Consider the following 27,945-nt stretch of genomic DNA (forward strand, 5'->3'; position numbering starts at 1 on the left):
TGGGGCCTGAGAGGCCTTCTGTTCATCATAGCCAGTACGCGTCGAGTCAAGATATTTGAGCCCTAAGACACTGTAGCAGAAACTCCTTTCCATTACATACTCTCTCACCCCCACACGCTCTTTCTAAAATGTTCTGTCCAAATGGTATTGCTATGATCGCCTCGGCTTCTCTCTTCTTTTCTCTCCCAGGATACGAGGACTTGAGGAAATATACCTTGAAGTATCAAAATAGACGCTCAATTGGCCATACGCTATGCATTTCGAAAATATCCACACATTATTATATCATATAATCATTGGTTTATAATTCATCACGTCGTTCCACGGGTTCTTCCCACATTCTCTTCTTCGTATTTCGTGGACCGTCATATTCCTCCGCTGTTTCGTGTTGTTGATCTCCTTTGACCATGTGATTAATCTTATCAAGTACACTATTCTCATTTTCCGTCTCCGCAGATACCTGTTCGTAGGTCTTCATAACTGGAGCATCTGCTCCATCCATCACTATACTCGCTGTTTCAGTTTCCCCAGGTAGAGATGTGACCTGTGTAGCGCTGATAACGGCCGAGGTCGTGGTAGCAATGGATTCCGAGATAGTCGCCAGCCCGATAACAGATGCAACAACATTATATATCATCTTCACTGGCATCCAGGCAAGCCACCACATGGGTCCATAAAGTATCCTTCTGAAAACGAGCCATGCGATAGTGCCAATGAGTAAGTAGAAGGATGTCTCGAGATACCATGTATCGGATTTCTGGGACCGGAGGAGAGAGCTGACGAGAGTTCTGGTGGATGATAAGACGGTGTCAAGGTTGGTGTAGGATTCGGAGAGGGAGGAAAGTGCGGCTGTTGATTGCTCTATTTCACATATACATGTTAGAAACATATTTCTAAGCGATGATAGGGGAGCGTACCTAGTGTCTCTTGCGCAAACTGACTACGTGAAAGCTCCGTCCGCATAAGCTCGTGTGTCCTCCTAAGGGCGGCCGTAACATCATTCGATGCATTCACCACAATATCATTCTGGGTAAACTTGTTGGATCCTTTGATTGTTGATTCGGCTCTTTCACTGGGTCGCGCAAATAGCATCTCTCGCTCTTTTCTGCGAGCAGCTTCTGCGTTACGGTTTGCCTGGAGTTGCGCGGTTCGGAATTCGGTTCTTGTCCTGTCCGCCAATATTAGCAATCCCCATCGCAAGTGAGTAGTATAGTATAGCGCACCGTTTCAAATCACTCATCAACCTCTCCGCGATCCCAATAACCATTTTTCTCTCCGCATCCTTCTCTCCATTATTATCACCCGTCTTCCGTTTACTTTGTGCACCCGTCGTAACTTCCAACCCTTCAACCTCAACATTCAAAATCTCCATTTCCTCTTCGACATTTTTCAGTCTTGAGTGGATTTCGGCACCGAGTTCGAGGCGCGCTTCGTCGCCTTGGCCAATGGCTTGGGTGAAGTTTCGGAGACGATCGATGAGTGGTTTTGTTTCGTATAGGGCATTGGAGGTCTCTTTGAGACGGGCTTGGAGGGTGTGGATGGTTGACATTATGTCTTAGATGTATTTGGAATTGTGTGGCGCATGAATGTGTTATAAGTCGTAGAACTCTTTGGAATAACAATCCAGGAAAATTTGAAATAAATGGCGTTGAAGAAGTGCAGAAGTTCACAAATATATGATATAGATGTATCAAGCTGCCACCCGGCGTCATCACACACGGGTAAGCGGTACCTGAAGAACATGTTTGCACTGGATGCAAACATACATGGAAAGTTTCCCTCCGCATCCCGAAATCATTCCACTGAGATTGTCAATAGCATCAGACAATTTCACGATCAAACGATACTGAATATAGATCCCTTAGTGTATTCGCTACATCGACAAGAACTTTGCTCAACGGTCTTGAAAGCCTGGTCTGTCCACACCGCGCGGATCATACCATCATTTTCCGGACCCGAGCTTCAGGCAACCAGATCATTCGTTAAATCGTACGTGAGGAGCCATTAGCACCCTTCTCCTGTCAATCAAGGAATCAAACTAACAAGGGAAAAAAAACCGATCTACAGTATTTGAACCGAGTCGACTACACTCAATAATCACAGTCAACACAATGTCCATACCAGTCTCAACAATAACCTCCTTTCGAACCGCCTTCTCCCCCTTCTCCCCCCTCGGACGACCATGCAGAATCCTACTGAACCTCCTTCAAAACCCTTCTACTGCACCAGCCAGCAGTCCCACACACATCGATATCAAAGTGTCACATTTACCGCGAAACTCGCAACAACTTCCAGAGATTACGATTGGGTTTAAAGGTGGGAAAGAGATTAAACTTGAGGTTGGGAAACGGAAGATGAAGATCGGGGATGTATTGGATGAGATTGCTAGAGTTGGGCGGGTGGTTGAGAGGGAGCAGAGTTTGAAGGGCTGATTTGTGCATGTTTTTTGGAGGAGTGTATTATTATGTTCGTGTATATCAATTGATTTTTACAACTCTTACGTGAGTGCTCTTCAAATCCGGGATTTTTTTTTTCATGTTTTGAAAGGGAATACTCTCGTATTACGGTCTTTTGGATTCGTTTTACTGTCCATAGCTATGACAGAACAACGTATACAAAAAACTTCGCTGGACTTGTATGATTTGAATTTTGATATCAGATAAGCTCAACTGCCTGGCTGCAGGAAGCCAGAAGCTTATCGATCAAGTATGCCATCACGAGGGGTATAGGACGGATTTTAGGTCCCACATCAGTTGGCTTGTACTTCATGTACAAGCCTGTGAGATAGACGGCTTAAACAGCAGCACCGGAGATGAAAAACCACTTGTCGACACTGCCGTCGATAGGAGCAGGAGGAAGGTTCTCGCCAGCAGGGATCTTGGAGAGAGCGCTCTGGTCGACCAAGTCTTTGGAGTTGGAGTTGGTAAGGTTGGCACTATTGCCAAATTAGCATACGGTCACATGGAACTCCCAGTAGTTGACTTACAGGTTGATATCTCCAGCAGGAGTGGCACCGGTGATGAGTCTCTCCCAGGCGTCAGCGCACTCGCGAATGACCTCAAGAGCATACCTATTGTTGATCAGTATTTTGGTCACCTTCCAACCAATTTATATGAATGCTCACTTCTTGTTCTTGCACTCGCCGGAGAAGGCAAACTGGTTCTCGGGCTTTCCATCAGGGATCTTGTAGATACGGAACCATTCATTGGTCGCGCGGAGAAGACCAGGGAGGTGGCGTTCGACATCCTCAATGTCGTTTAGCTTAGGGGCAAGAGGGTCGTTCACGTCAATGACAATGATCTTCCAGTCGGTCTCTTCTTCGTCCAAGAGGGCCATGACACCGAGGACCTTAACCTGCTTGATCTGACCGGTGTAACCAACAAGTTCACCGATTTCGCAGACGTCCAATGGGTCGTTGTCACCCTTGGCTTTGGTCTCGGGGTGGACGACGTTGGGGTCTTCCCAGGTCTGTAGTACGTCAGTCTCGATATTGATATCATAAATGGCTTGCTTTTGTTGGACTCACGCGTGGGAAGGCACCGTAGTTCCAAAGGTAGCCCTTGTGGGGGAAGCAGTTGCGAACGAAACGCAGCTTGCCCTTCTTAACATCCTGTTTGATTGGGTTGAGAAACTCTTCCTTGGAGATCTAGATTGAAACTTGTCAGCGAAATTGACATACATTGACCTCCCCAGCATGTAGAAGCTTGCCTCTTGCTTGGCGTTTGTCCAGCGAGGAATCTCGACAATCATGTTCAAAATGTTCTGCTGCTCATTGGCATACAGGGGAATATCGTGGAAAGGAGACACAGGCACACCATCCTTCTCGATGTACACACGGTGCTCGAGAGTGTGGGCGGCGCCGACTTTGCGAATGGAATACGACATGGCGGGGTCAATAGAATTAGTGGAAGTTGTAAAATGTCTTGTTAGCTGGGCTGCACGATTGACGGCCGCAGGCTGGGATCTGAAATTTGACCTCGCCGTGTTGGGATGTAAAGGAGACGAGGAATTGGTAGTTAAGCGAGAAGAAGAAGAAGAAGAAGAAGAAGTTGTTTGTATTGACGAAGACAAAGGTGGGATGGTTGTGGAGAGAGAAGAGGGAGCAAGAGCGGTGGGGACACTCATCGCCGCCAATTGGGTCCGCCGCAGACGCAATACCGCCCTCGCAAACGTGTTCATCGAGGGACAATGCAAAAAGATAAATTAGAGTGAAAGGCTGATCGGCCGGATGGAACTGCCCCTATGTATATCCACTGATGCACTTGCTGACTGCGTGCCGGAACGTTTTCGGGATTTGTCGATTGCTAGGCCGAGGTGTTGTGAAGATTCGGCTTGGGGCTTGTAATACGCTCAGTCAATCGGAAACAGAACGCTCAAATAGATGCTAGTGATGACGGGGACCTTGTCGATTAGTATGAATACAGGTGATGGCTCTATATAACGTCGATCAAAGCGAGTCGTGGTGATGTGCATTAACAATTTACAGGGGAGAATATTTTTCGGTCTTCTTCCGCTATCCCTTAACTCCCTTCTAAGGCCTGAGGCCTCAGGCCTCAACTTTGAGCCCTAACTTGCTCCACATTAGCATCTCAGACTGCTCAGTACCACATACTTCTGGCATGATTTATATACAGATTTCAATGTTTTTTACTGATAACATCATAACTTGACTAAGAAGGGCGTAAGAGTCCTCGTGTGTTTACTGGGACTTACTACCCATGTTGATCTCCGAGTACTTGGGTATCAGAGTCCCTCTCGATGGGTAACTAGAGCTTCCTATTAGGTACTGTACGACCTGCCATAGAATAGACAGAATGGTTTCTATCTGTGTCGAAGGCCTGTGTCGATGATACGTAGTTTCTCATCATTTAATGATGACAAATTGAGGGAAATGCTAGCAAAGTATAATCCAACCAACACTTCAACCCTGTTGTGATTGGTTATGAGGAGGCTGAAAATAACCTAGAAACTAGATCCAATCCTCCACCACTACTACCAACTCTACCTAGTGCACGTACATGATACCTCAGTTAATTAAAAGGGCTACCCTTAGCGTGTGTTGTTTTCGTGCCTCTCAGGCTCTGACTTCCCAACCCCAGTGTTGGTTCGCCCCCGGTTAATGAAACCATTCGAAGAATGCGTTTGCTTCCTCTTCCTGTCCCACCTCGCCGTGCCAGTCTGCGTGCGCTGAACTCACAAACCCTATACCATGGACGTTGAAATATAAACGCAAAGCTATTTACTGCAACGGACATCATGGCCTTAATCTTTCGGCAGCGTGAGTGACGGACCGAGTCGGAATATACAGTCATTTTAACTCTTTTCAAGTAGAATTAGGTTCGCGAGACTCACCTTCCAACTGCCCGTCCAATACATATACGACGCAGAATGGCTTTCAATTCGATACATATTGCGGCGCTGATCTGCTCGCCGATGAAGTCGGGAACTCGATAGAGTCAAGTGTATCTGCTTGCATGGAACAGTGTTCCTGGTACCAACCCGCTTGCTACGGTGTTACATACTACACCCAAAATCAAACATGCTCATTCAAAGGCGTGGGCGTGACTTCGAGCATGTTGAGCACGACAGGAAGCGATAACGTCAACGTCAACAGCGCCATCGCAAACGCGACACAGATGACGCCGTACAACACCGCTTGTCCGTACCAAAACAATTCGATTATTGAATCGGAAGAGGGTTTGCCTTTCCATATTATCTGTGGCTGGGACCTGGCGGGTTACGGCGACTACTTCCCCTGGGGACTTGACTATCGGCCACATACGGAAACGATGGAGGAATGCATGGAGCTCTGTGCTCATGCGCACCCGCTATGTCTCGGGGTAGGGTGGAACTCAGATCTCACTGCTGGCTATGGAAATTGCTATCTGAAAAACTCGCAGGTTGGGAATCTCGTGGCTGACAGTTACCATACCCATGTCGCATTGGTGAATCTGCCATCAATCGACGCGTGTTCATCAATCACTGTACCGCAACAAATCCTAAGCAACGACAAAACATTCAACGTGACTTGCTTCGAAGGTCGGAGCGGGAGTAGCAATATCACCTCGGTCTATAGCGCGAATATCACCGGATGTATCGACGAATGCGCAACTTATAACGGACCGGAGTCGTGTCTCGGTGTCTTTTACGACAATTCATTTGCCGATGGGTTTGATAACTGCTATTTGTTAAATGCAACAGGTTCAGCGAACGCACCGTTCAATTCTACCTATGCAGAGCTTGTCTCGGACAATAGCAATCCAACCTCTACCTCTACTTCATCTGCGTCATCAAACAGCACTGATGGCTCCTCCTCATCCAGCAAAGCGTGGATCGCGGGGCCTGTTGTGGGCGTTGTAGCGGCTGTGGCGTTCGTTGCATTGGGAGTTTTTTGGTGGAGAAAAAGAAGGTCTGGACAGCAACAAGATGTGAAATTCGCACCTCTAGCACGAAACAGCCCGCCGCCAGACAAGTCTGTGGTCCTAGCCGAGTTGCCTCAGCAGCACAACGTGTCGGAGATGGAGGAGTCTGTCACGAGACACGAAATGGAAAGCTGACAGACCATTTCCGACTGAAATTCCATGTATATATCACATCTTTATATCCGTTGGCCTAGTAGCACATAGTAATGACTCAGACAGGGACTTTCTTGTATAGCTATCGAGTAGTCTTGGGATGATTCAAAGCAAATAATTGGGCAGATAACGGTTATCTTCACGTGACCTCAGATTTTGCAAGCCGTGACTAACCATGCCGCTTTTACCCTCACTCCAAGTCTCAATAAACGACAAGCAGGCTACACCACGGAATCGTCCCACAAAACATCACCGTATAATGATATGCTTAACATTTTTCGCCGAATGATGTCTTCGATCCCTCGTGTACCGATCCCCGCGAACGGGGTTGATTATCGCGGAAAGATCGTCCTCGCACCCATGGTGCGATCGGGTGAACTCCCCTCTCGACTTATTGCATTAAAGTATGGAGCTGATCTTGTATGGGGCCCTGAGACGATTGATAGAGCTATAATGGGTGCTGTTCGGCGCGTCAATCCACGAAATAACACCATAGAATTCACACGTATACCTTCCAACAGTAGCAAAAGTGCCGATCAACTGCCCAAGGAATCGGTTATCTACCGCATCGATCCAGAGAACGAGAAAGGGAAACTCATATTTCAGATTGGTACAGCATCGCCAGAATTCGCTGTGCAGGCTGCCAAGGTGGTGGCCGGGGATGTTGCTGGAATAGATGTCAATTCAGGGTGTCCGAAACCGTTCAGCACCAGCGGTGGAATGGGCGCGGCATTGCTACGGACACCGGATAAACTTGTTTCTATTCTTGAATCGCTTGTGCGTGAAGTAGGGACGCCATATAAAATAGGCATATCAGTCAAGATTCGACTTCTTGAGACGCCGGAGTTGACAAAGAGTCTTGTTACTCGATTGGTCGCTACCGGTATTACGGGATTGACAATTCATTGTCGCACGACTCCAATGCGACCTCGTGAGCGAGCTATTCGCGATCAACTCAGTATGATTGCCGAAGTTTGTCGGAATGCGGGTGTTGCATGCGTTATGAATGGAGATGTCACGTCGCGAGACCAAGCTCTTGAATTGATGAAAGAATATAATGTGGATGGGGCTATGATTGCAACAGCCGCTGAAGCGAACTCGTCTTGTTTCCGGTCCGAGGCCGATGGAGGACTTCTACCATGGCGGGACGTTGTTAAAGATTACGTCAAGGAAGCCATTCGAGTCGAGAATAAATTTGGAAATACGAAATATCTACTCAATATGATGATCAAGGCGAAAGACAAGGCGGGCGCACAAGCTAAACAATCCAAAAATTACGTGGACGTTTGTCGAACATTGGAATTTGACGACCTCTTACCTGCCGCGGTTGAAGTCGACAAGATACTCGGTCTTGAAATGAAGGGAGTTACTAGCAAAATCACAGAGAAGGAGACCAAACCATCTGCTGTTCAGAATGCTATGGAGAACAACGAGTCTGCCAAAGCTGCCGGAATCTCAGGGCATATCAAGAAGCAGCAGTCCAATGTGCAGCATGGGCCAGGTCCTATTAGAACAACCTCTGCTCGAGCAAGTGTCCCAAATACACCTATTGAGACTGACGTTGATCTCTCTGTGCTAGCGGCACCTCAACAAAGTGGGGTAGCTGTCTGATAGCCTTAGACTCTATGGATCAAAGTAGTGTCTGGAATTCTCTTGGGCGGCGTCTCGTGGTGAGTTGGGGCTATAATCTCGGCTTGGGATGATTTACTTTCTTACGATGCATATATCATCTTCTCTACACATAAATTTATGGACATTAGCTATTGCATTTGCGGTGTTATTATTTGTACGAGGTATATATACTAATAAAACATTGATTTCACATACATATGAATCTACGTTGAATTCTTATGATCTTCTTCGTGACGACTATCAGGTATCTAAAGTAGATTCGTTAAATACCTATGTGGCTATGCGTACCAGTGTTGAGTGGAGGTCTCTTTTTGCAGCGGCCAGCCCAGTCTTTCCCAGGCTCTTCACCAGATTTACTCCTCGCGTGATGCATCCTACATCTTTCGAAGTTCTGATACTAAAAGGCATTTGGATTGCTGACTGCATCTGCTATATAGTGATCTAACACGTTTCCAACGAGAGTTAGGGGAAATTGGCCTACAAATTGTGGCGAAATGGATAACAAGAGCTCCCAGGCACATACGGCTGCTGCTAAAGCCGCATATAAATGCCAGTCAACATTCTTGTGTCCATCTGTGTAATCTGAAATGCCTCGAATAGGAAGATAGTGTGTAATTCCATCACTCCAGCGACTTCCATCTCATAACATATAATGTTCTCTCTTTTGGCGACATCCCCATGGTTTTGAGCATTTTTCATTACACGATCGCCGGACCCAATGTCCCCTGAAACAGCTGCACCAGATCCCCTTGACGTTCTTCCCGTGGATATAGGTTGACTCATTGCTGCGATTCAACAAAGTGGGCCTCTATGTCTGACTTCATCTTTATAAAGTCGATCTTGTGCAGGACGGAGAAATGCAGTTCCGCCTCTAGGGATTATTGCACAAGTTCACTCAATACAGTCTGCAAGGTTTATTTCCTCCGACCAAAGTCGCTCTTCTAAGAATTTGACGGCTTCTAAAAGCTCCCTGGCTGGGATTTCATCATGCCAGTCCGTTCAAACCCATACTCCAATTAGTGGATATCCCTGTCGTAATGAAAGTGAAGTTGGGATGACAGAGGTATATTGAGGCGTAGTGCTGGACGAGGCTTTTACTAGTTAAAATAGTCAGTCGTGGTATACCAACATGGGAAGGTGTTTCGGACATAGAAGTAGGAAGTTCAGAAAGATAAAATAAGCTAATTGCCCCATTGCATCATCAAACTTCGTTGCTGTCGTCACATATGTCCTGGCTACATCAAAAAGAAGACCGCTCCATATTCCCATTAATATCAGCTTGGATTCAATATGGAACGGAACTGAAGAGCATCCGATTTGTTAATACTAAAATTTATCAATATACTGGAGGGTGCCTTTCATCGCTGGATGGAACTCACTTCTGGATATATTGACTTGGTCCTTGAGAGGCTTCCTGTTGGTTATGGCCAGGTTCTACTGTCCACATATGAGTAAAAAGAAGATCAAAAAGTTATCACTTGCTCTTGACCCGTTCGTACGTCTCTTCGATCAGAGTTGTGGGTTTATATCCATGAGAAACGGCACGAGGAGCGTAATAATCCAAAAGAAAACAAGGAAATCAATGTCTGTCTGTCTCAGTGATGAATCCAGAGAGATAGTGGCTGAGAAGCTCAAGATTCTTTATGGTGATGCCAGATGTGGATTTGAAGCCATGTTGCTACTTTAGGCAAGTGGGTAGTTGTCAGCGGGAGAATGTCTTCATATACCACTCAAATTGCCAACCCAGCTCCACAACAGGCTCCTTTTTGGTTGAACGGTCTAAAGTCCGGTTCTCAGTAGTATTTTCGTAGGCAGTACATCGTGGATGGATGATTCAGGGAAAGGATGAAGCAGTAGTGGATGGAGTTGATGGAGATGATGGAGAGGGGAGATGCTGGGAGGAAAGAACCTGGACATGCCACCGATATCCAGGGCCCGTAATATCGGCAACAAACAGAGACATACGTTATGGCTAAATGTTCTCAGTACGTATTACGGAGTACAAATGTATTTTATCTTTCATTTCTGATCTAACAAGCTGTCTGCTCTCGCTGCTCAAGAGATGTAAAAGGCTGGACTAAGTATACCTAGGTAAATGGATAGAGAGTGCTCTAGCTGATGAGATGCGTATTCTATTTACATTTGACCTATTTGCAGGGGATACCGCTGCTTCGCTAGATGTTTGCGAAAGACCGGAAGTCTTTATAGTAGGGAGATAATAACAGATGCATCCTCTTATACGTATGTACGAGGGCTCCAACGACCCCATTGACATCCTCCCTAGGTACGTGCCTACACGTCTGCGTGCGTGCCAGTCGATGCGCCAGCTTATAAACCAGCTTGAAAAAACAGCTTACAAACCAGTTGACATGGGGTTTCCATCCCAGCTGTCCCTGTTCATTACGTGCTCTCGAGGCCGATATCCCTTCGATAAAGTCAGTTATCCTTGGGTCTCGCTTGTCTTGTGAATCCGAACGATACATTGATAAGAGTCTTGAAGTGTTTTGATTGCAATCGACGAGCGATAATTTGATACCCATACATAAGACGCAGGAGACTCTAAGTGATATCCCAGCACACTACGGAGATGAATATCCTAGACCCCCTTTTTCTCACTGCTGCGGGCGATCTCAGTGGCCGCTTAGATCCTATTGATTCGCGTCTCTCTGATGTTGTACGCACGCGGACCATGATTTGAGACGGAAATGACTGCGATGAAGTAAGCCGTGCACATAACTGAGTATTTGAGAACTTTTCGTCCTGCTAATATCTTGACCACGGCGGGTCTTGGGGGCCTGATAGGGGATGAGGATGAGATGATGGTAGAAATTGGAAGCGGAAGCTGAGGTTAACTGCGTTCAGGAAGGGATCCTGCGAATTGGACTTCCTTCCTGCAATACAATACTGGTGTTTTCCATGTATGTAATGCTGTGCGTATGTGTGTCTTTCCAGGATTGCTGCCCGTCTCTCGTAGTGAAGTTACGTCAATTTCTTTCAGTAGTATATGCCGTGGATGACTCTTGCCTAGTTGATAGTCATCGCCCTAGTGTCAGATTATAGTGTCTTTTGGAAGGACACTGAAATGCCTGCATCAGATTGACTTTCATAGACTGTTTTCTGAAGAAAAGGAGGTGCCGTGATAGAATGAAAAGAATTAGCGTGTACGCTAGTCTTCAAAATTTATTTTACAGCACTAAGCCAAATATGGCTAATCAGCTAAGCGCGCTAAAACGGGGAACCGCAGATCGTCCAATGATCGATGCGTTCCATCAAGAATTTCCTGAGCTTCATTCAGCTTATCAGTATCACTTTTGCTTCATTTTTTGTTCATTTACATCTTGACTACAGTCTTTGTTACAATCTAATCTTTGCGATTTCATTGTTTGATTCTCTTCATGGGTATTATGACCTCCGTCTGATAGATAATTGATGAGCGACAAATCATGGAGGAATCTGTCCCAGATACCCCCAGCCTCCGAAGGGATGTTGACGACACGGACACCGTCGCCACAGTCCTCATAGCGCCTAAGACGCAACAAACGCCCCTTTCCCAGCGCTACACCCAGCCAACCCAGATCATCGACCGTACACCAAATGAAGCCAAGTCCGTGGTCCAAGTCGCAGCTTCCTCACCCGCAGGACCAGCCACCTCTCCCTCCAGACCTCGCGGCGGCATGCTTGCAAATTTGATGGCACCAAGTGGCACGCAATTTCGCGCTCCTACAATCCCACAACCACAAAAACGAGCGCCTGTTTTAAGTGACGACGAGGGTCCTAACTACGCGGGAGGTTCTTCAGATGAAGACGAGTTGAGCATTGCGACAAACATCAAACCGCGAATCTTGTCCAAGACTCCTTCCAGGAGCCCAGAAAAAATCATGGAATCGCCGATTTCGAATAACACTGGTTCTCAAACGGCTTTTAAGGACATAGCAGCTCGTTTTGCTTACCAGCCTGGTAGCAAGAGATCAAGCGAGCATCTTGATCAGTCTTTTGACTCTGCGAAGAAATTCAAACAAACCACCATATCGCGCGCCATACCCGTCGACGACGACAACTCGAATATTTTTGACGAGATTAAGACCATCGAAGATATTGAAGACAACCGTATGAGAAATTTTGTTACACGTTTATTGAGTTTATTTCCTTCCTTCACAATACAGGAAGGTCTGAGAGCTTTTATGAAGAGTAGCGGGAATTTTGATCGTGCATGCGAACAGATCGCAGAACAGGAGGACCTCGACAGAGTCAGCTCGCCAGATGAATTGACTACCACTACACACCCTCGCGAACATATGAACACAGCGAAGCAAAACATCAAGTCGAAACAAAAGATCCTGGAGAAATATACCGCCAACGTGCAAAGAAAGGACATTCCAGAGGTTCAAGATGACCCTAAACCCAAGGGTAGACGGTTGATGCGTGGCCCTCGACCAGGCGCTACTTCTTCAGAGGCCTCGCCTGCGCCTGAAGCTGCCCCAAAGCCCAAAGGTCGGCTTATACAAAGAAAAGATCTGAAGCGTCATGATTCTCCTGAAGAAGAGAGTATGGCCTCTGAGTCTGAGTCCGATGCAAGCTCCGAGGAAGACAATAGTGAAATCGAAACAAAAGTTCTCAAATTCATCAACACGTGTACTGTCCCAGCTCTCGCTGATCTTGCCGCTACTCCTGAGTCGATTGCTACGATTATTATCAATGCGCGGCCCTTCCGTACACTGAATGCTGTTCGAGCTGTAACGGACAATGCTGGAGAGGGTACTAGCCAGAAGAAATCACGAAGACCAAGGAAGCCAATCGGCGACAAGGTCGTTGACAAGGCAGTTGAGATGATGAAGGGCTACGAGGCATGCGATGCGCTAGTGGCGCATTGTGAGAGTCTAGGAAAGCCCTTGGCTGCTGAAATGAAGCAATGGGGTATTGATATATTTGGAAATAAGGGCAATGGGGAGTTGGAGTTGGTCAGTTTGGATCACGATTCTGGGATTGGCACACCAACAACCGATGACGGTGACGAAGTTGTGACCCATGGTGGGCGGAAGTCTCGTTTTGTCTCACAACCGTCGATTATTTCGCCCGACTATACGCTGAAAAATTATCAGATCGTCGGAATTAATTGGTTGACGCTTTTGTTTCACAAGCAACTTAGTTGTATCCTTGCGGACGACATGGGTTTGGGGAAAACGTTTCAGGTCATTGCGTTTCTTGCGCACTTGTTTGAGCAAGGTATTACTGGTCCTCATCTTATCGTCGTACCAGCGTCTACGATTGAAAACTGGCTACGCGAATTCAGCAAGTTCTGCCCTACGCTCAATGTCATGCCTTACTATGCCAAACAACAAGAACGTGCAGAGATTCGAGCTGCGATCGAAGACGACAGAGAGAATATCAATGTTGTCATCACGACCTATACCGTTGCAAAAGCAAAAGAAGACTCACGCTTTTTGAGAAATCTCGGTTTCTGTGTTTGCGTTTTCGATGAGGGACATGTGTTGAAGAATAGCGAATCAAAGATTTACGATCAGCTAGTCAGAATCCCTGCCGAGTTTCGCTTATTACTTACTGGGACCCCGTTACAAAACAATCTTCAGGAGCTCGTTTCACTGCTTGGTTTCATGTTGCCAGACGTTTTCAGCAAGCATAGAGAGGACTTGCAGACCATATTCGCGCAAAAAGCAAAGGCAACCGATGCTTCGGAACATGCTACTTTATTATCGGCTCAGCGTATTGCGCGCGCTAGGTCAATGATTGCACCTTTTGTGCTTCGAAGGAAGAAGCATCAGGTTATCGATCTTCCTGCAAAGGTCTCCCGAGTAGAGTACTGCGAAATGAATGAGACTCAGAAAGAGATCTATCGACAAGAGAACGAAGAAGTGCGTGCACTTCTCGCCGATCGTGCTGCGGGTAAAAAGACCGGGAACAAATCAGCCCATATTCTGATGAAACTACGATTCACAGCAATTCATCCGCTTTTGAAACGACGACTTTACAACGACAAGATTCTGGGCAAGATGGCCAAAGCGTGCTTGAAAGAGGAACAGTGGTCTTTGTCCGATCCAGACATCATTTTCGAGGAATTACAACCTTATAACGATTTCGAATGTCATTCCATGTGTGTTAAACATCCGAAATCCCTCGGACCATTTACATTGAAGAACCAAGAATGGATGAACTCTGGAAAGATCGACAAGCTTTGCGAATTACTGAAGAAATTTAAGGAGAATGGCGACCGAACTCTCATTTTCTCACAATTCACTCTCGTCATGGACATTTTGGAGTACGTCCTTGAGACAGTCAATATGAGATTTTTCCGTCTCGACGGCCGCACCAACGTCGAAGATCGCCAAGCAATTCTGGATGCCTTCTATGAACAGACGGATATCCCGGTGTTTATGCTGTCAACCAAAGCAGGAGGTGCAGGAATCAATCTCGCATGTGCCAACAAAGTCATCATTTTCGACTCTAGCTTCAATCCGCAGGAAGACGTCCAAGCAGAGAATCGAGCACACCGTGTTGGTCAAACGAGGGAGGTTGAAGTAATTCGACTTGTTACGAAAGGGACTATCGAGGAGCAAATCTATGCATTGGGACAGACGAAACTGGCGCTTGATCAGCGAGTTGTGGGTGATGATCCGACAGAGTCCAAGCGTAGTGAGGAAGCTGGTATGAAGGCTGTTGAGGACATGATTGCGGCTGATTTGAATTAGTGGTCTACTAATTGTTGGCAGGGATTTCATGGTTTTGTTGTATTCTTGGTTCGGGAACTCCATTGACGCCACTCTTGTGAGGACGGGGTTGTATGATTGCATATAAATGGCGTCTGTTCTATTATTTCAAGTCTTGTATGTCTTGATATCACATTCGTACATGTTACTTACAGGTTGCAATAGATGAGGACAAATCTGTATCCACCTAGTGAATTCTGAAACAAAAAATGATCACTTTCGATAACTACATAACCTAGGAATCATTTCATCATAACAAATACTTCTTACAACCCCAAAGCCTTCAACAACTCCTTCCCAACCCCAGTCGCACTAGCCGGATTCTGTCCCGTAATCAAAACACCCCCAAGCTGATACGTCTTATCAACGACCACCTTCTCCCCCCAGGGTTGATCAGCCTTGACATATTTCGTACCGGGGATCGCCTTCAATCTATCCTCCAACAAAAACGGCATCAATTTTGTCAATTGGGCCTGATCTTCTTCCACATTTGAGAATCCGGTGACTGTTGCATCTCTCAAGAGTGGTTCGCCGGAGGGAGTGGTGGCATTTACGAAGACAATGGGTCCGTGGCAGACTGCGCTGACTGGTTTTTTGGCTGAGGCGAAGGTTTGGATTAAGGAGAGGGAGATGGGGTCTGAGACGAGATCGAACATTGCTTTATTCCAACCAAGAATCAGTATCAAATGTCCTTATAAATTCTCTGGGGAGGGAGACATACGACCATGCCCACCGACATAAAAAATAGCATCAAACTCCTTGGCCCGAGGTACAATATCGGCAAGTCGAACGGTATTCTTCCAGAGCGGTTCTTGATTCTTGTGGAAGTTAACTGCGATTTCGTCCTGCTTGAACATTTCGACTGAGGCTGGGTCAAGGGGTGCTTCGCCGCCCTTGGGGGAGGCGACTGTTAATTCGACGCCGGCATCGTGGAGGATTTTCCAGGGGTGGGCGAATTCAGGCTATCATTTTTTTCTCTGGTTAGTTATGATCCTTCCGGGGTCAGTAAAAGGGAGGTATTGGACGTACGAGATACCATCCGGTCTGATGGTCGGTATTCGGAATGACGTTTTGAGAGGTGAGGACAATGAGAACCTTGGGAGCCATTCTGATAGTGCCTAAGTAGCCTTCTGTATACTATCTGCGTTATTTGACAAGGTTTCTTCTAACTGAGATGCTTCTACAAATTCATGGAGAACGATCCCGAGCCTTATATAGCTTATTGTGAAGATCAATGATCTCATCGAACATCATGAATCCCACCTACTGGATCCGGCAATATCGCCTCTATATCGGTGGAGGCTAAGGCTTTCTAGGAATGCGACCCGGAGGCTTATTCTATTACTGAGACTGTTTTGGTAGAATTATTAATTGAAAACGGAGTAGAAACATGGGAGTTGAAGAAAGGTGAAGAAACATCAAGAAGAATAGGCTGGAGACTGATGTTCGCTCGCGCTAGGCCGGAAATGGGCTAGTCTCCGCTGCTGCTTTACACAAGCCCTAAACTTCCTATTTGGGAGAATTTGGTTGTAGAGTGACTTTGAGGTGCGAAGTAGAGGGTCAAACAAAACGAACGCATGCTGGATTATTGGTAGAACTTTTGTAGAGTGCTTCTGTCCTGGTTAGAAACAAGCTGATATCTAAACCGTAAAAACAAACAAAATGTGAAAAGAATGAGAAGGAATCGAGTGAATCGACAAAGTCCAAGTCCGAAACATGGTACATTGGATTGTTACATCGCCAGACACTTGCCTACCATAATGATCCGGAAACCAAAAGGACAATTATGTCAAATAATCGTTCTGATGCCCTTGAGAAGGAGAGAATTGTACTTTTGAGGACTGGAAACTCTTTTCTGTTGATCGAGCATAACTGAGCTTCTCCTATTCCAAAGTAGACCCGTGCCCTTAGTCTACTTCAAGATCCATTGTGTGCGTTGAGATTTATGGAATCAAGAAGTAACCCCTCTGGACAATAGGTCGACTTTCAGAGCTTGTAGGTCCATTTGACGTATCTGTTTCAGCGTTAATTTATGCCATCAAACACTAGCCGAATAGAGAGACTTACCTTCTATGTAATGGTGACGATGGAAATACAGACCAGCGGCTTTTTACCAACCTCTCGTAAAACGATGAACCCAGATTCCAAACAATATTTCACCAAACCGTCGCCAAAAGTCTCATCTAGACTATCTGACCCCCAACCCTTCCTTATCATAGTGCCAAATATACTAACTGGGGTACCGTAATAATTCATGTGCCAGCGGATCAAGATTGATGACGGTCTGTGGATGTAAACAGAAATTGTCCACGATATCATCAAACTCGGATCTCAAATAGCCAAGGTTGAGTAACAATATCGACTCGTGGTATTTCTGTCCCCATGACTCAAGAGACTTCAAAGCCCGTGAAGAATCATGAAATAGCTCACTGGGAAAGCCACGACGAAAGAAGCAGAATTTTGGACCCGTTGCAGTCTCTAGATAGGGAATGAACTGTTGAGTTCAAAAAATCTTTTGAATCATTCCAAGGACTTTCAGCTTCACCTATGATAAATTAGACTTCCTGAGCCAACACTTGCTCTTCGGATAATGTAGACAAGAAATCGTTGACGGCAAACCTTTCAGAAAAATGAGTTCCACTGAAAATCTGGAGTCACGGAAGTCTCGTCTAGATACATAGTGCTAATGTAAATAGCAAGCTTACCCTGGGCAGTAAGGTGTTTCTCTAGCAACTGGGCTAGAGTTGTCTTTCCAATATAAGGGAAGCCCCAAATCACTAAGGCTCTGATACTCTCTAGGCGACTTGATCTATTTTTGGGCATGTGTATGTAAAAATCTCCTCATATGAGACGGAAGAGATTCTTCTTAGAAGGGATTGTATGCTCAACGGCTATGTGAGAAATCGAAGAATGTGATTGCTCATTTGTGAGTTTTGTCTGCGCGTTCAAAACCATTACTCCATCTATAGGAGAGTCGTTTTCTGCGGTATCGATGTCGAAGCCATCGTGTAGAGAAACAAAGTTACCATAGTCTTCGCATGTTGCATATTGGCCAACTGATTCGTTGATTGACGACACGAATGAACAAATGGTACAAGAACACTTGTATTTCCCCTCGAATTTGTAAGGTCCTAGAATAATCTTGATCTTTTTGCGGCGCACTGCATCTGTGATGCCATCCTGAGAAACATCCATGGTGACGGAAGGTGTTGGAATAGGGTCGACTGAGCAGATGAAGACGTCGCTGGAAGTAGACTTAAGGGAATAATGCAAAGTGGAAGAGAAGAAGAGATGACAATCCAAGATACAGGAAGAAGGATGAGAGGGAATACAGGGGCAAAATAAACAGAAGAATGAACGAACGAAAGATATACGCCCAGGTCGAAACACGCTTTACTGGATTCGTCTCTGTACCAGATCTTGATATGTCACTTCCTTCGCAAAACATGGCCATCTGCTTGTAACAGATTTCTATCGCTACTGACTCGATAAATTCTCGGTTCCCTTCCAAGGTTGATATCTTACTGTACATTTTACACGAATGAAACTCGCAAGGAATCAGTACTCTTACTTGACATGCACCGATTCACACTACTCTCTCCTCTGAATCTAAGGGGTCTGCTCACCAGCGTAGACATCTGTCTCCATTTGGTGATGCCACTGTGCTCATCTATGCTCAATTAATCAGTATACCGAAAACAATCTCAGCGGTGAAAAGGAAGTTAAAAGCCGTACCTCGCATGCAAAGGAGAAGGAAATCAAAGATATCTTCGTCAAGTTCATCATGATCAGGCTTCTTCTCTTCGATTTCATGGACAATCACGCCATCAGCTCCGCAGACAATGAACATCAAATCAGTCGTCAGTAGTTCTTTGCTCATTAGGTCTGGAAATTGAGTCTTAGCATGCTCAAGCAAGACCTCGTTGAGCCGTTGACTTTCATTTTTGGAGCAGTAGGCCAAGGTGTTATAAGTATAACCTTCATATCCTGGCTTTTGAGAAAATCAAAAGAAGGTTTGCGAGAGTCTTCTTCCCCATGCCCGCCATTCCCCAAATAAGCACTGACTGGGCGTCCACGAGTAATTTTGCACTATTAAGAACTGTGTCACGTCTCTTGCATAATTCCCCTTGGAGGTCTAGCTGGTAATCAGCGATCATGAATGTTTCATCCGCCGAGCGAATTTGTGAGGAGCGATTCAGTGGTGTTGAAAGGCCCTCATAATTGTTGATATGCATCTCAACCTTGATTCGTGGCTGTGGGCCAGGAATCATAGGGACAATCGCACCTGCATACTCGTTTTATGAAGGATCAATGGGTACCCATACCTCTCACAAGTTGTATCATATTTGGTGGTTCTGATAGACTCAAAAGCTGAGCCTTCGCTGCATGGGCAATCGAAAATACCCGAGAATTTGCAAGGACCAAGAAGCAGTCTCGCGCTTGGGACGTGGGGCTCGGAGTCAGGGGTTTGCATGGTAGCAGAGGTTACTGACACGCCTGAATCACAATATTCAAATGAAGATAAACGATGCCAGGCGAGGTTTACGCGTCATAAACGTACGAGTCAGAGCAAGTGATTGAAAGCCGAGGGAAAGATTGAGCGTAATAGACTTAATGTCCAAAAACCAAATACAGCCCGAGGTACATGAGATATTGACGTGGAATACTCTAGAGAAAGACCAAAGATCGAGGAAGAAGGAACATACTGAAGCTGTACCACGTATGAGAGTATGTAACGTGTCTTAGGGAGAATATCAGTGGCGCGTTGAGGCCGCTGGAGTAAAAGTTAAGATAAGCAGAGCTTAGATATCCTCGGGGGAGAGATTTGAAAGTAAAGGCTGATGAGAATAGGCCTTGGATCTCAAGCCAAGGTGATGAAAGGATGATAACAAGGAGAGAGAGATGGGCAAGTAGAAGAAAAACAAAAGAGACAGGGATTAGGCATGTGGGAGTGAGCATCGTGTGAGAGTTACCTCAGATGTAAACCCTCCCAGTGTGAAGATTGATCCTTCTTCGTGACGACAGGATTGCCCTATCACAATGAGCACAAAAGGTAATGTTGGTTTAGCTACGTCCTGATAACACGAAGCACAGGATTACGCAGTAAGGCTATTCCAAAGAGCCCATGAGCCTGATAATATTGATGTTATTCGAATATTATGACTGATCCCCAAAAAGGGAGGAGAAGGATAATTACATGCAGGTAAAGGGGATATCCCCAGGGAACCGGAATAGCTAATATTCCGGTGTTGATACTCAACACCTGGGGATTCCCGTACACACAGGTAAAGAACATACAAACCATAGTATTGATATAGAGAACAAAAGCCACCTGAGGAGTAGAAGAACAAAAAAAAATACCTGACTTTGAGTGAGTTTTCTAAGAACATGCTTGTGGTTTGTCTTAGGGCTAGATACCCCGATTTCCAAGGTTAGTTAAAGAACCCCCGGAGTTGAGTCAAAGATAAAAACTCGGCTCCCTGTGAGGAATATTGAGAACATCCTTATTCACCTTCATAAATCGAATTTCTGAGCATCCATTATCAGGGTAGTGTAGGTAGTAAAGCTCCAGTAGTATCGTATTGGTATATTCATGCACAGCAGGAAAACCTTCTAACTTAACTGGATAAGAAAGTCGAGATATACATATGTATCAGACCAAAGACAATTTTTATTGCAAGGTTGACAAAAGGCGATTTCCCATCAGTAAAGATAAATTCCGTAGTTTGATATTTTAAAGCGAGCTTCAACCACCTAGGCAGTTGATTTGATTATCGTTTTATCCACGAATTTAGAACCAAAATTTCCAATGTTTCCAAGTTTCGAGGATTGAAGCACCGACTTCAATGCTACCTAGGTAGGAATTCCCGTTCAAACTTTAGAGCTAGGCATCGCTTCATTTTTCAAAGGGTCACCACCGACATTGACAATTCTTTCCACTTAGTAGCTTCTATATATCTTGAATACACACAGGGCAGACAGTTAAAGTGAGACAGAAACAGCCGTGGAAGCGGACTATGTATTAATGAGAATTGGGAACGCCTGTCATATCGCCGAGCTCTTCCTGCAGTCGTTGCCCGTTAATCTCTACTTCTATAGCATCAAGCAAGACATATAACATGCGCGACCATGAGTCACTGCGATTGATCCACTGATGCATTGTCCCTCTCTGGATAAGCACGTCTCCCTGGGACAGCGTCCGTCTCTCACCTGAATCCAGCAGACACTCCATCTCGCCAATTATCACCACAGCGTAGTCGCAGCTGACAGTGCGGTGCATTGGCGAGGCTCCATGAGGAGGGTAGTCGACGAAGCGCATCACTGAACCTCCACGCTTGACCAGGCCACCCTTCGTCCGCTGCTCGTGCTCTTCGACGAATTCAGTTAGGTCGATTTCGCCGTTCAATTGGACGGGAGAGCAGGTTGTGGTGTAGGCCAAGCCAAAGCCTGCGGGATCTGACTTGGAGCCAACGGGCCAGAAAGGAATTGTCTCAGCAATCGCATTGGAGTATACAGCCTTGCCGTGCTCGTTGTGGCTAGTGATGAAGCGATGAGGTTGGGGAAGAGGATTGGCGAACTCGTCTTCGGCTGCCATGTTACTGATTCTTATGCACTAAATATAGTGAGAATCGAGAGCAAAGGGGGTGGTCAAAGTACTATTGGATTTGTAATAATGAGTGCGGACAGGAACCAGACGGGAGGAATAGGGGTAATGGAGCAAGGAAGTGTTTAAGACTCTCCTCACATTTGGAATCCGGGTAAAGAAATCATGTCATGCCGCAACTCAACTACTCTAGTCCTGATGATAGTTCAGCGCGAAGGGGTAATCTGAGAGTGATAACTGGATTACGGCCGTATGGTGGGCGGCGAGCCCCCAGATTACGTTCGGGCCGAACAGTTCATTTGGTGGATACGCAAGCCTACGACATCAATTACCAGTGACAATACATGGTCAATCTGTTAAAGATTTTGGATCAAGAAAAACCTAATATGTACTATCATACGATGAAAAGTTCGGCCCGTGTCACCGAGTCCGAAGCTTTGCCGTTTGTTTACGATATCCTTACAATGTCTCCTCTGGAGATCAATCATTGAGCTATCCGTATAAAAATTCGCCCGGAATTAATAGTAACTTGCTAGGTATTAGTATTGGCGGCACCGGTGAATGTTCCGAATACCTAGCAAAACAATATACCTATGTCGCATGCGCATAATCCTGTGAGTCTGCAGACTGACACGAAATACAAGCAAGAACAAAGCACGGTCAATATGGTGACTTGGCCAATTCCAATATCATCTGGAAGCTCCTTCACTTTAGCTGATTTACCATATGGCATCTTCAGCACTTCGCATAGTGTAAGTGAATCTCCCATTACCTAATCTAGGACTGGCCGCGTTGCACGAGCAGCCGGGAATCTCCATCTGCTTTTAACTGACAACAACCATTTTTCTATGAGGTTTGTGTAGGACGGACTATAATGACTGACATTTTTTAGGCAGATAAGCGGATAGGAGTAGCCATTGGTGACTTCATTCTCGATCTTTCTTCCATTGAAGTCTCGTATGGCTTCAAGTCCATCCCGAAAGATCATGAGAACGGCAGATTTATTTTCCAGTATGGGGATCTAAGCAACTTTGCTGCCCTTCCAGCTTCTACGCGAAAGCAGCTCCGTCGGGAACTCATTGACTGGCTCAATGATCGAAATTCGCCCTTCTTTCAGGATGCCACATTGAATAAGTTTGCTTTCGTGCCCATGAAGGACGCGACTATGCATTTGCCTTTTAAGATTGGAGGATTTGCTGACTTCATGTGCTCGGATGTCCATGTTACCAACGTATGTCGCTAGCTAGCGATCCTTCGAAAAATGGTTGATTTCTTATTAATGTCTAATCGTGGAAAAAGTGTAGCAGATTGGCGGGTGCTCCGATTCCATTAAACCATTATGCTATGCCCATAGGCTACAATGGCCGGGCTTCTTCAGTCGTCGTCGAATCGGTACCTGTCCATCGGCCGTATGGCATTATCAGAGACAGGGAAACCAACGAATTCAAATTTAAGCCCAGCGCAATGATGGACTATGAAGCCGAACTGGGCATCTTCATCTCCCAGCCCGTTCCAGTTGGGAGAACAATTACTGCTGATGAGGCTGAGGACCATATCTTTGGTTTTGTTGTGTTGAATGACTGGTCTGCAAGAGATATCCAGTTCTCCGAGATGACACCACTTGGACCTTTTAATGGCAAGGCTTTCGCAACTAGCATTTCGCCTTGGGTGGTCCCACTTGAGGCTTTAGAGAGCGCACGATGCACTTCGTCCTCGGTGGGTTTGTGTAGTGGTGGATCATCTGGCGCAGTGCATTTGAGCCATGGCAAGGCTGAATCCACGTGGAATATTGAAATTGAGGTTTCAGTTATGAGTAATACCAGAGTGTATCCGAGATTCAAAGTCTTTATTTGCTAATAGTATATGTAGGAAACAAGTCTCCTATACTGACGACTCGCTCGAATCTCCGTGATCTTCGCTGGTCACCCGGCCAGATGGTTGCGCATCTTGCTTCTTCAGGCTGCGGCTTGAATACTGGTGACCTCCTAGGTACCGGTACCATTTCATCTCCTGTCAGTAATCCTTCATTCACTCACTGTATATCTTGTTTGCGTTTATTGTGTCAGGCACTTACCAGGTAACTAGAATGACTCTCTCACGCTCCGTACTCTTGGATGCCTCTTCGAGCTGACAGAATCTGGCAAAGTCCCTGTCAGCAAGCAGGAGGGGGTAAATCTCACTTTCCTTGAGGATGGAGATGAGGTTGTCATGACAGCATGGACAACTGGAGGCGCCGTAAGTTTGGGAACACTGCGTTCCGAATTGCAAACACCTAGAGATAGTCGACCAGCGCCATAGAGAATCAAATGCCCTTCGTTACATCATCCGAGATACTGATTTGTAAGAATTAATCTACTCTATATCCTAAAGCGATGTTATACGGCCAACTTATTTAGGCTGAGCATTCGTTTACATAAATCCACATCCATGCTCGTTTTGAAGTCCGTGACCGTGTTATAAGACCCTGACAGAATTCAATCGGCAAGAAATTACGCTCGATCACTCACAAGGATAAATCCGTCAAGTTAAAGCGTTCGGAGCTAATAAACCTAAGAAGCCTGGCCTCGTAGGCAAGCCCAAAGACAACCTACCAAAATCGATGTTCCTCCGCGGGGGCTTTTTGAACCAGGCGCTGGAACTGGCGCTGTAGCAGAGATAGGCGGCATTGCGACCCCCGCATCTTTAGGATACGGCCGTAAACAACATTTACCTAGGATAAGAAGTGCTCTAAGCCTGGCATCCGAATGATCCGGAGTAAAACAGCAAAAAATCGTGAAAGAAGGTTCAAATTGTATGTGGTCTGTGCCATCGGGCCGAACTTCCCCGCATTTTTACATAAGGCACGAACTTAGAAGATTTTCGAATCAGGGGTGCCATCAAATTGTAAATTGTAAATTGACACAAACATGAGAATGGAGTCTTAAAGAGAGGCCTGACTTGGAAGTGGCAATTCTATCACTTCTCCTCTAATATCCACGTCACCTACAACCACAAAAGACCATGCCACCCAAAACCCCCTCACCAGCTTATATCCATATCAAGAATGCGTCTCTCATTACGGTTAATTCGACCGCTGAGACTCTGAACAATTATGATATTTTGATTAAAGGTGACACTATCATATCAATAGGACCAGACTTAGACGTGCCATTGGACGCGGACCTCACTGTTATCGATGCAGAAAACTGTATCGTTGTGCCAGGCTTTGTGGACGGACATCATCATATGTGGCAGCAAATCATCCGAGGCGTTACCACGGACTGGACTCTTTTCGATTATCTTGTTAACATCCGCAGTCTCTACGGTAGCGTTTACACTGCCGAGGATGTAGAGCTCGCCTATTACGCCGCTGCGCTGGATCTGCTCAATAACGGAGTAACCTGTGTTCTCGAGCACAGTCACATTATCAACTCACCCAAGCATGCCGATGCTGCCATCCGAGGTCTCAAGAAAGCTGGTATTCGGGGATGTTTTTGCTACGGCTTCTACGAGAATCCGCCCATTGACGGTTGCGATGTTCCTGGTGTCAATCTTGACAAGTTCAAACAGGAGCAGCGTGTGTGCGATGTGCGGCGAGTACGCGAAGTTCATTTCACCAGCAACGATCCCGCCGAAGATCTTCTCACGTTTGGTATTGCGCCTACTGAGCCAGAATCCCAACCGTTGGATGAGACGGTGCCCCAGGTCCAGCTGTCTCGCGAACTCGGTGCTAGAATAACTACTATGCATGTCGCCATGGGATCGTACGACAAAGCTCACCAGGAAGTCGTGCAGCATCTCGCAAATGGTGGCCACTTAGGACCAGATTTGGTCTTTTCCCATGGCGCGTCGCTGACGGACAGGGAACTGGACTCGATACGCTCTGCTGGCGCGGGTCTCGTTGGTACCCCTGACACAGAATTACAGATGGGCATGGGCTTCCTCGTCGTCTTTCGCGCCGCCGACAAGGGCTGCAAGGCATGTTTGGGACCTTGACATCACTTCTAACCAGGGCAACGACTTTATGTCACAGATGAGGCTGGTGCTTCAGGTCTAGAGGGCCCTTGACAATCAAACCCGCTTTCCACTCGCTATCGCGAGGAAGACGGCCGAGATCTTGCGCATGGGTACCATAGGCGGTGCCGAGGTTTTAAGGCTAGATCATCTAGTAGGTTCAATTATTGTTGGCAAGAAAGCTGACCTTGTCATCTTCCGGTTCGACGACGTAAGCACAGTGCCAGTCCATGACCCGACGGCTACGGTGGTCTTTCATGCATCGAGTGCCAATATCGACACCGTTATCGTTAACGGGAGGATTGTGAAGAATGGAAGTCTTGTTGGAGTTGACTGGCCATTGGTTCGGACAGCCCTGCGCACTCAATCAGAGAGAATCAAATTCCAGGCAGCGAAGGTGGACTTAGCTACGGCCAGAGCCAAGTGGTTAGAGATTATCTCTCGCTCATCGTAATATTGAGAGCGAGTAACTCGTTTATTGGTGGAACCTTTTGCGGCTCTTCGAGTTGCTGAAATATTGTAGCTAGTGTACTATTAAGTTTGCATGGAGATTGATGATCGACTCTGTTTAGAAAAGAGTAAAACTTTCAAGGTATCCCAAGATTTCCCCTTACCGCCAACTTAAGTGTTAGGTTATGTTAGTTAACATGGTTAGTTAACGTAATGACACCCACCCGCCAATCTGCGTATTGCACATAAAGTAGCCATTACTGCCACCAAGATATCTCAACAAAAATATATACAAATCATAGGTGAAAATTAGATATATAATTTGTACAGCTTTTGATAATAGATAGTTCTAGAAACTTAGTGATTAAGTAAATATTGATCAATATTACATGTAATTACAAAAAATACAGCGTACGCTGTTGTAGTTTTGGTTTTTTTTCACAAGTATACGTTCAGTAATCGGACATCCACCCGCTCACTCATGTATTCCATACAAATGATCATTTCTATCGTCTGAATATCTCAACAAAGTTATATACAAACCGTATTTCATATTAACTCATAATAATGTATGTATGAAATATAATTTATATTTCGAGTTTAAACTTATTCTAATGAACGAACGTTCATGAAATTTTCCGAATTTCCATTGCAGTCTAATGTAATATGTTTAGTCTGGGTAATACTGTGTCCATTGTGAATTTTATCCTTTGAAAATTATCGATCGAATGCTTGATATGATTATTTAGCCGTACCTATAAATTCTATTATAATATATATATAAATTTGTTGAGATAAGAAGGCGATAAAAATGATCATTTGTATGGAATACATGAGTGATTGGGCGGTCCATTGACCAGATGACTATTCAACGTTTGTGATCTTATGCATCCAGGCCGCTTCGTTAGGTACCGTTCGCAAAAACGGTGCACGCTTTTACTCGCTTCAATTGTATTTCACCCTAACCTTGATCAGGCAAAGTTGTGGATTAATGATGTTCCTTATCTTTCACATTACTGTGATGATCCGTTGAAACAATGTCGTTGATGCGCAAGGCGTGCCTAATGCCATTTATGTAACGTAAGTAAGAGGATGATGTCTAGAGTTCTCTGTTTGACTCTGGCCACACGGTCCTGTTGGCAGTATCTATTCCGCCCTCAATGACTTCCTTCTTCTACTCTTGTTACTCCTCAACTTCAACGTCATCCTAATCTTCCATCAACAACCCTGTGAATTTATCTCTCTTGAAACTCCTTGTCGACCATGGCGAGCATGAACAACACTCTGACGCGATACAAATCGCTTCTTCCTCCAGACGTCATAATCGCCGAATCAAAGCTTAGATTCGCCGAACTCCAACACGCTAATTTGGGCGCGCTCGTCTACCCCGAAAACGGCGGATACTATCTCAAATTTCCAGAGGGCAAGGTCGTAGCCATCGCTAATGACCGGCTACGCTCCGTTATTGACGAAAAGTTCATATCGCTAATTTCCAGTCTCGAGAGAGATGGCATGCAAGAAGAGGCTAACGAAACTATGGAGGATTTACGGAAAGCTGGGATTGACGCCGATAGGCTTAAGGCAGAAGCGAGCGATAAGATCAAGAGTGATGGCTGCGTTCGGGATGGTGATTGTGAAGAGGATGCTTCTAATGATTTCGACGGGCATGCCTGTGGTCAACAACCAAAAGCGAAGTCTTAACAGAAGTCCTCTTCTTTACCAGAGTATATGCGTAAACTTCAACTGTGACACGCTGGGAGGTCATAGATAAGGTTCTATCGCAAGACAAGTACTATCGAATAGAGTCTGGAGGGACGAGAAGCCCTCTTTTATACCCAAATGGTCCCTGGAGACAAAGAGTCTCAGTCTTTGAAATATGAGCCCATATGATAACAATGTAAGCAGGCTTTCTCTCTTCACTCTAACGAATTAGCTAGAGAATGGGGCGGAGGGGTCATCTGGATTTCCC

General features: G+C 45.7%; 10 protein-coding genes across 11 annotated transcripts, besides 2 other annotated features; 6 read left to right on the forward strand and 4 right to left on the reverse strand.

Annotated features, from left to right (window-relative positions):
- Positions 1-82: 82 nt before the first annotated feature.
- Positions 83-1,670, reverse strand: TSTA_003720 (protein transport membrane glycoprotein Sec20, putative). Its single transcript, XM_002487924.1, has 3 exons — positions 1,224-1,670; positions 918-1,168; positions 83-861 (listed from the first exon to the last, which is right to left on the reverse strand). The coding sequence occupies exons 1-3, from the start codon at positions 1,547-1,549 to the stop codon at positions 302-304; spliced, it is 1,137 nt and encodes a 378-aa protein (XP_002487969.1). The 5' UTR covers positions 1,550-1,670; the 3' UTR covers positions 83-301.
- Positions 1,671-1,804: 134 nt separating this feature from the next.
- TSTA_003730 (uncharacterized protein) lies at positions 1,805-2,510 on the forward strand. Its single transcript, XM_002487925.1, has 2 exons — positions 1,805-1,989; positions 2,068-2,510. The coding sequence occupies exon 2, from the start codon at positions 2,112-2,114 to the stop codon at positions 2,430-2,432; it is 321 nt and encodes a 106-aa protein (XP_002487970.1). The 5' UTR covers positions 1,805-1,989; positions 2,068-2,111; the 3' UTR covers positions 2,433-2,510.
- Positions 2,511-2,513: 3 nt separating this feature from the next.
- On the reverse strand, positions 2,514-4,179 carry TSTA_003740 (inorganic diphosphatase, putative; the record flags this gene model as incomplete). Its single annotated transcript, XM_002487926.1, has 5 exons — positions 2,514-2,935; positions 2,987-3,070; positions 3,125-3,468; positions 3,527-3,646; positions 3,709-4,179. 5 exons carry the CDS (start codon positions 4,177-4,179, stop codon positions 2,794-2,796), a joined length of 1,161 nt encoding a protein of 386 aa, XP_002487971.1. The 3' UTR covers positions 2,514-2,793.
- Positions 4,024-4,049: a microsatellite.
- A 1,394-nt stretch (positions 4,180-5,573) lies between the features above and the next one.
- On the forward strand, positions 5,574-8,402 carry TSTA_003750 (tRNA dihydrouridine synthase (Smm1), putative; the record flags this gene model as incomplete). Its single annotated transcript, XM_002487927.1, has 2 exons — positions 5,574-6,526; positions 6,776-8,402. The coding sequence occupies 2 exons, from the start codon at positions 5,574-5,576 to the stop codon at positions 8,184-8,186; spliced, it is 2,364 nt and encodes a 787-aa protein (XP_002487972.1). The 3' UTR covers positions 8,187-8,402.
- A 3,248-nt stretch (positions 8,403-11,650) lies between these two features.
- On the forward strand, positions 11,651-14,911 carry TSTA_003760 (SNF2 family helicase/ATPase, putative; the record flags this gene model as incomplete). The annotated part of the gene is made up of 1 exon (XM_002487928.1): positions 11,651-14,911. One exon carries the CDS (start codon positions 11,651-11,653, stop codon positions 14,909-14,911), a length of 3,261 nt encoding a protein of 1,086 aa, XP_002487973.1.
- Positions 14,150-16,110, reverse strand: TSTA_003770 (ThiJ/PfpI family protein). Its single transcript, XM_002487929.1, has 3 exons — positions 15,959-16,110; positions 15,651-15,891; positions 14,150-15,587 (listed from the first exon to the last, which is right to left on the reverse strand). Exons 1-3 carry the CDS (start codon positions 16,034-16,036, stop codon positions 15,196-15,198), a joined length of 711 nt encoding a protein of 236 aa, XP_002487974.1. The 5' UTR covers positions 16,037-16,110; the 3' UTR covers positions 14,150-15,195.
- Positions 16,111-20,951: 4,841 nt separating this feature from the next.
- Positions 20,952-21,524, reverse strand: TSTA_003780 (uncharacterized protein; the record flags this gene model as incomplete). The annotated part of the gene is made up of 2 exons (XM_002487930.1): positions 20,952-21,465; positions 21,508-21,524. The coding sequence occupies 2 exons, from the start codon at positions 21,522-21,524 to the stop codon at positions 20,952-20,954; spliced, it is 531 nt and encodes a 176-aa protein (XP_002487975.1).
- A 602-nt stretch (positions 21,525-22,126) lies between these two features.
- Positions 22,127-23,831, forward strand: TSTA_003790 (2-hydroxyhepta-2,4-diene-1,7-dioate isomerase, putative; the record flags this gene model as incomplete). The annotated part of the gene is made up of 5 exons (XM_002487931.1): positions 22,127-22,285; positions 22,426-22,764; positions 22,833-23,346; positions 23,403-23,545; positions 23,619-23,831. The coding sequence occupies 5 exons, from the start codon at positions 22,127-22,129 to the stop codon at positions 23,829-23,831; spliced, it is 1,368 nt and encodes a 455-aa protein (XP_002487976.1).
- A 657-nt stretch (positions 23,832-24,488) lies between these two features.
- Positions 24,489-25,980, forward strand: TSTA_003800 (uncharacterized protein; the record flags this gene model as incomplete). The annotated part of the gene is made up of 2 exons (XM_002487932.1): positions 24,489-25,494; positions 25,649-25,980. The coding sequence occupies exons 1-2, from the start codon at positions 24,534-24,536 to the stop codon at positions 25,978-25,980; spliced, it is 1,293 nt and encodes a 430-aa protein (XP_002487977.1). The 5' UTR covers positions 24,489-24,533.
- Positions 25,981-26,732: 752 nt separating this feature from the next.
- Positions 26,733-26,764: a sequence feature (AT_rich).
- Positions 26,765-26,949: 185 nt separating this feature from the next.
- Positions 26,950-27,677, forward strand: TSTA_003810 (uncharacterized protein; the record flags this gene model as incomplete). 2 transcript variants are annotated; one of them, XM_002487934.1, is made up of 3 exons in its annotated part: positions 26,950-27,056; positions 27,120-27,451; positions 27,473-27,677. In XM_002487934.1, the coding sequence occupies exons 2-3, from the start codon at positions 27,240-27,242 to the stop codon at positions 27,675-27,677; spliced, it is 417 nt and encodes a 138-aa protein (XP_002487979.1). In that variant the 5' UTR covers positions 26,950-27,056; positions 27,120-27,239. The 2 variants fall into 2 exon arrangements, with proteins under 2 accessions (XP_002487979.1, XP_002487978.1); XM_002487933.1 differs by having other exon boundaries at positions 26,993-27,451.
- Between the last annotated feature and the right edge of the window lie 268 nt (positions 27,678-27,945).

This window comes from Talaromyces stipitatus, genomic scaffold (genome assembly GCF_000003125.1).
Source record: "Talaromyces stipitatus ATCC 10500 scf_1105507295517 genomic scaffold, whole genome shotgun sequence".
Lineage (NCBI taxonomy): Eukaryota > Fungi > Ascomycota > Eurotiomycetes > Eurotiales > Trichocomaceae > Talaromyces > Talaromyces stipitatus.